This window comes from Dendroctonus ponderosae, unplaced genomic scaffold, assembly GCF_020466585.1.
Source record: "Dendroctonus ponderosae isolate FM_Combo_2020 unplaced genomic scaffold, Dpon_F_20191213v2 Dpon_F_20191213_3, whole genome shotgun sequence".
NCBI lineage: Eukaryota > Metazoa > Arthropoda > Insecta > Coleoptera > Curculionidae > Dendroctonus > Dendroctonus ponderosae.
This window is the reverse complement of record NW_026018508.1, coordinates 4,368,584-4,375,840: the sequence shown is the minus strand read 5'-3', so window position 1 is coordinate 4,375,840 and position 7,257 is coordinate 4,368,584. Positions and strand designations below refer to the sequence as shown.

General features: G+C 29.5%; 1 protein-coding gene across 1 annotated transcript in view; it reads right to left on the bottom strand.

The window, feature by feature from the left end:
* Positions 1–4,363: 4,363 nt before the first annotated feature.
* Positions 4,364–7,257, bottom strand: part of LOC125503893 (protein spaetzle 5-like) — a gene marked incomplete at its 5' end in the record, with an annotated part of 6,500 nt that continues 3,606 nt past the window's right edge. The window contains 1 exon segment of the mRNA XM_048665013.1: positions 4,364–5,349. Coding sequence (XP_048520970.1) covers positions 5,181–5,349 — 169 coding nt within the window.

Below are 7,257 nucleotides of genomic sequence, written 5' to 3'. Positions count from 1 at the left end.
AAATCTAGTATATTGCAAATGTATTAGGTTTACAAACTATGAATATATAATATTCATTAAGATAAAGTATGTCTTATTAGATATTTGCAACATTTATCAACTTTGCCAATTTTTCCTGATCTATGTCTTTAAATGGCTCCATTTCCTGGAAGATTCCTGTTTACATTGGCTTCATTTCTAAAAAAATCAGGATTCATTAATTAGATCAAAAGTTGTTTGATTTTAAAACAAAATAAACCAAAATGTGACATTGTGCGTCGGTGGTGGAAATACAAACATGTTGGCGGAATATTATTTTTTTATGAAAGGATGGGTCTATCTAAGTCTTCTTTATTATATGGTTACCATACGTTTACCCTTTATTACCCATGTAGGTTAGAGTTTATTAGTTCGATTATTATCATAAGCTTACGGTTATAATTGGAGATCTGATAAATTTTCTATTTTTTATTGCATTAAGTTGCGATCGATTGATCTTCGGTCAATTTTACACGTACTGCGGATTGCACTTTATGCGCTTTGTTTAGTATTTGGTCAATTATCATCAGATACATTTAATTCGTTAACACAGGCCTTGTTTTCAAGTTTATTCATAAAGATAGAAAAACTTTAGTTAAGAATTGTATCTTTTATTTTTCAAACTGATCTTCTATGATAGGCGTGCACTTTGTAAATGAGTTATAAAAAACTTATAATGAAAAAAGGGCCAAAACATTGCGGAAATTTGCGTCAAAATATCACACATATGTTTAAACTGATCAAATTGTATCCCAAATAACTATGGCAATTTATTGGGAAAATGTTTTACTTAATTGAGAGTGATAAATTAAAAAAATATATGAACGAGAATAAATGAACAAGAATGTTCAGATTTATTATAGATATTATAAATGAACAGGACTCCAAACATGCTTGTTTTCCAAGATATAGAATCAGGATATCTTGTCCCATTTAGCGATATCTTTTATGATATCACACGTCGGCAACAATATTAAAACATCCAGTAGTGAAGTTCTACTTAATTTTTTTATATGCGGAATGAATATTTTGGGGTAAGAAATATATTTTGTAATTATAGAATGGCGCCAATATGGGGATAAATTTGAATTAAAATTGGGAAAGAAATAAATGTTTTCTGCATGTTTGAATATTTTGCAGAATATGTTAAAATGTCAATGCCTTTGACTTTGATGGTTATTCCTAAATGATATGAATGATTGTCAATAATGTGCGTTTAAAATAGCAGTCTGCGTACTGTAACTCTTTGGGAAATATTTCACAATTCTGCATATTTTTTTTAGGTATGTATATATTTTTTATTCCCACATAACATTATATCATAAAACTGTATAATAACTCACGTAACATCAGCAACATATTTTTAGCTTTGTTGTAAACTTCCTACCAACCCCTTAAGGAAATCAGAATGTATTTATCAATGTTGTAGAATATTTATAAAGGGTATTATTAATCTGATGTTAGCCTTGTGATTTTAACATGTAGTTTTGTCAGAGAATTGTTACTGTGTATTAATATAAAGTTTAGATCATAATTGGTTTGGTACATTCATGTGTGGATCCTACAGGTTCAGCCTGTCAATTGAAGGAGGGTAGAATAATTATTGGTTTCGTAATTGAAACACGTTTTGATTAAATATTAAGTGATTCAGCTTCAGTAGATCATCAAGTTGATCTGTATATGTTCGAAATATATATTAAGTTTGACAAAGTATATTTTTAGTATACTTTAGTATACCTAAAGACATAGTTATTGTCAAGAAAAAAGGTTTCATTTATTGAAAAATTAATCTTAAATCAGATGGTGTGCAAACCGATTTATCTACATAGAAAATTTAACATTTTTCAAAAATATATTTAAAATATGGATTGTAGTGATCTGATGCATACCCGAATGCATCTCAAGACAATACTTTGTTAAAATCTCGAACTTGTGAAACTAATTGAACTTTGTCATTTCCGATAAACGCTCTGTGTACTACTACAGTTTCGAATTCTTACTTGATTTTGAGTAAGTTGTGAACCTTGTTTAGTATTTAGGTAGCAATAACGATCCAAAACTTTTTTAATGATACATTTTTCCTCGAAATTAAATTATTTATTTAAGGCCAAATAAACATTTCTATGTTACATAAAACAATCTGACAATCTCTATACAAAATCTGTCAGATTTCCTACTCGCATGAAAGAATTTTAAAAGTTTACGTGTTCAAATCAAAATAGTAAATGCGTTCACTATCAAAATTCGATTCCGGGTATAATAAAAATATTTGCTGGTGTAAAAAAATCGTTCTGAAAATGTCATTAATTGGACAGTTTCAAGTAATAAAACCTTTTAAGATCGACCCATAAATATTTGTAAAACCACAATGGCTTAATATAATGTTTTGCACCGTTGCTCTGCTTATATCAGTCTATAGTATTTTCAAATTCTCTGTTGTTGTCACTTATGTGACACGGGATGACAAAAATTTAATTTTTTTGATGCCCAAGTGGACAGTACACAGTTTCGCCACTGTTTTCGATAGCGAAAAAATATCTTTTACTCATTACAATGACATGACAATGACAATTGACTTTTACGCCTATTATTAAATTAAATTTTCTTCATCCCGTGTGGAAACTAATAACTTTCGCCACGCACGCTGACTGCTTGTCTGTTTGTCACTGACTGTTTTGACAACATTTTCAAAACCTTATACTTTTCCGGGCTAGTTTCCACCGAGGATCAATAAAAGCAGAAGTTCCGCTTCTGCTTGAAGTTTACATGCAGTTTTTTGCACCTTGTACCGTAATATACTATGAATAATGGGCGGAAAGGTAAATTGTCATTGTTATTGTCATGTCATTGTAAAAGTAGAAGTGATTATTTCGCTATCGAAAACAGTGGCGAAACTGTACTTTCCACCTGAGGATCAAGAAAATGTGATTTTCACACATTATTATTTTTTATACACAGACACACTGTATTAGTTCTTAAAAAAGTCCTTCATTCAGCAGTCAATAGTTTCTTGAAGTTTATTACGAATTTCTTGAAGTTATACGAATACTGGCATGTTTTCTTCATCGTTATCAATCTTTTAGAACTCAGTTGGTTAAAAATATTCTGAAAAAGATCATGAAAAGTTGCCGGTTTTTAATCAAAAATTATTATTGTTGTGCTTTTAATGTTTACTACTTTTCTGTTTATTGTTAAGTTTCATTTACGTTTTTTACATCGGTTTGATTTAACAGGCTTTTTTTGTGAATGAGACTAACGAGGAAAAGTTTTAATAAATTGATATTTTTTTCGAAGCGAATAGCGGTTTTTCAAATTTAAGTCATAAAATGTCTGCAGCTATTTGTCTCTATTTCAAAGCTTATAGAGTTTTTCGGAGAGAAATAGATTCTTGTCTTCAATTTGGCGATATGGTGAACTTACAAGTAAATATATTTTATCTCAATATTTTAATGAAATTATCCGAGGTGAAATTAGGCACATTAATCGGAAATTATCTGTATAAATATCAACTATTTCCAGATGTGAACTGGGACCAAGTTTATTATGAACAAAATAGTAGTTACTCTTAACTTGCCATAAATTTAGTTTCTTTGTCCTTTACTAAGATGGTGATATGCTTGAAGCTGATATAAAGCGGTATTTTATGATGAAAGTGATAAGTCTACAATTATATTTCTGTTGTAGAAGAAATCCTAGTGTATGTTGATGTAATTAAATAAAGTCTATAAAGAAGACAGATATCGTTTCTATAATATTTTCCCTATTCTTGTGTAGGCGCACATCACCATTGTGTATAGAAATTGATGAGCAATACATTAATTGCTCACTCTACTATTAATGAGATTTTGCTCCTATAAACCGTGGTGTTAGATTCGATTCTCAATGTGTTATAATTTTTAAAATTGTCATAATTGGATATGGATATTTTCGCAGCTGGCAAATTTAAATTGTTATTGTTATAGTTAATTGGATCGAAAGATTGAATGGATTCCTGTGTCAATGTTGGGCAAAAAATATAGAACGAAAAGGAATACACTTGCATTAAATTAATTTGGCGTGCTTGAAGAAATAACATTGAAACTTTGTAGTTCGAGGATTTATGGACGTTTTTTATATGAGAATCATTTTTAATTTTGTTGTTTTCACTTAAAATAGTTGCACCCGAAAATATTAACATCTGGTATAAATTGAGTAATGACATTAAATTTATTTAAAAGGCGTCTTTTAGACTGCAAAATATAGAGCTTAATTTTTTCCAATTAGATATAGATGAATAGACAAGTTAGGTTTAACGGAAATAATACACTTTGAGAGTATCCACATGTTGAATTATAAAATGCTTGAATTGTTTTAGAGTATTTTTATTATTTTCTTTTGGATTTCATAGTCGCCAATCGTAACCCACTAGTTGCTGTAAAAAAACTTAAAAGTTATATTTCGTTGTTTAACCTAGCCATTACAAAGCTATTTTATTTTATCTATGCTTAGTAACAATCACAATAATTATCAGTAAACCTCAATATTTAACAATGTACAAAAAGTTATGCACTTAGCTTTCATAGCAATCTAATATTTAGTTAAATGTGTCAATTATATAAATACATGGCAACATGTACAGTGCTGTCTTTTTTATTTCCTATAAACTACAGGTACAAAAATATAAAACATTATAGTGACAAACATAAATATTCTTATATTTTCTTTGAAATACATACTGAAATAAGTCTAGGTATATCATTTTCACTGGATCATTTTTGCCTATTTGGAAATGATCTAGCAATATTTTATTAGGCTATAATTGTTTTATGACAATTGATTAATTTCTAGAGACTAGGACCTTAGGCAGTGATACGCATTACAGCAACAATGCAAGGCCGGCTTCATTCAGGCATATCTATTATGTTGTAACGATAATGAACGTTGAAATTCAAAGTAATTTTTCATCAAGAACCAATCCATCAGCATTTGATAAATTGTATCAATTTTATGTTTTTATTGCTTCAATTTGCTCGATGCATTTCTGGTGAAAGTTTGTTTAACTGGTCTTAAGTACACGAAAAAAGCAGGCTATTACTTCTGTGTATAATAAATTAAGTATATTCCATTTGATGCAAAGTTAGAGTAAAACGGAGTAGTGCTTTATGTAAAATCATTCCTCACACCTAGTTATTCGAAATGGTGCATATACAGCAACTGGGAAACCAAAAGGTATCACTGTACAGGTCGCTTCCATTTCCTTCGAGGGCAATAAGTCGTTTTTGAACATATTTTTGTTCACACTTTGATGAATAGCCTTGTGGTAGTTGGCACAAACCGTTGCAATTGGTGTCACTGAAACAAAGAACTTGATTAGAGCCACAAAATAGTATCAACAAGATTAAACAAATATTTAAATCGTTGGAATTCAAGTAGAAAAAGTGAATTCGTATCTCATATACTTGATGGGGAAGATCGTAATTATTATATCAGTTTTATATCTTAATACGTGTAGGAAGTTTATAAAGTCTTTTAGCAGAAGGATGTTTCGAAAAGCACAAGCCAAATCTCGGATTTTAATCGACTAACTTATAATGCAATTAAATGTTAAAGACATTTAGCTTTTTAATGGTGTCTACAATTTATTGTTCATTGATTTAAACTATTTCATCGTTTTTGTAACTGTGAAATCAGCTGATGTTTATCACATAATTAATTAATATTTTGAATGTGATAATTCTTACAAAGGAAAGACAAGAAACCAGCAATTTAATAGTTTCTTAGTCGTTTTTCAAAGAGCAAGGTACATTGGTACCACAACAGATAAAAAATTTAAAGCCGAAGCAATGCATGTTGAAGAAAATGTATTATTATGTTACTCAAATGACAATTATTCCTGAAAACATTATTTAAATAAAAACTAAAACGTTCTAGGTTCTAACTAAACTTAGCCACTAAGAATGATCGGGTTGTCGTTGGTCGGATTATTTTCTTGTTTTGGAAACGTGTAACTTTTTGCAGGATTCATTTACAGAAATGTAAATTTATGACTACTTTTGCGACAATTTGCTGGCTGATATACCTATGTAATAATTTATTATGTATATCTATAAATAAACATTCTCAGTTTTTGTCGAAGTTTTTGAATTGTCGATATAATGATTTATTATTTCAAATTATAGTACTCGTATATGGCAATTAAGTCAACTTTTTTCATCAATTAACTATTTTGGCTGCGTAAAATGCAAATGCATAACAGTTTTTTTCCACTGAAACTTGTATAATACATATAATAAGTGTCCGTAATTGTACCATTTTTATACGGTTATGCGTTATATTTGTTATATTTATGTGAATAAGCAGAAACAGCAACCCTGGAGCATAAAAATTAAAACCTGATCAGTACAATGGCAAAATACATGTTTCCCTCTTTCCATCATTTCATGGCAAAAAACATGTGCAGAGTGGTTGCACGCACATGCAATGCAACATTAAAACGTTAGCGTGTCTCGGGAGTTTTCAGAGAAATGATTTGTTTGCCCGGTAGCGAATTTATTCCTGTTAAAGGGTCCACCCAGTATAAAGATTTTCAAATGAAATGTGGCAATAATGTGTAGTGTGAATAATAAGATTCAGTTATCTATAACTGATTTGATATGCTTTTTATGAGCGTACACGGTGGATAATTTCCGACCCTGTTACTTTTAGTATTTTATAATTTACATATTTAATTATAGTAAAACATTTGTGACAAGCCTGTGTCTGTTAAGCGGACAATTTTAATATAGAATTTTAACATTTTTCTTTATAACTGCCAGGACAATTATTATTACGCAAAATCTATTAGAAAAATAGCAGTATTGCCTTGACGATTATTCATGAATTAACTAAGAAAATAGGATTTCTCTGCTAGTTGGTTTCAATTAGCCAATTATATATTTTTTAACAACCCGATATAGTTGTAGGTATAAATAGATAAATTACTACCGCATGTCATTGAAAGGTACTCAATAAAATGTATTTTTTTTAATATAAAAGAAAAAAATGCGCAAAAAATATTTCACAATTCTGCATAAAAATTTATTTTGAGAAATTCTTGTCAATATTTAAAACATATTGATCCGTTAATTAGAAAATAAATGAAATTGGATATTTTACTTTGAAGATACATGATTGAATTAAAGGTATTATTTGTTATGTGTTATATTGAAGGGTATTCGAACAGTTGGGACTTGCAGATGCAGAGTTTTTACGATTTTTTTT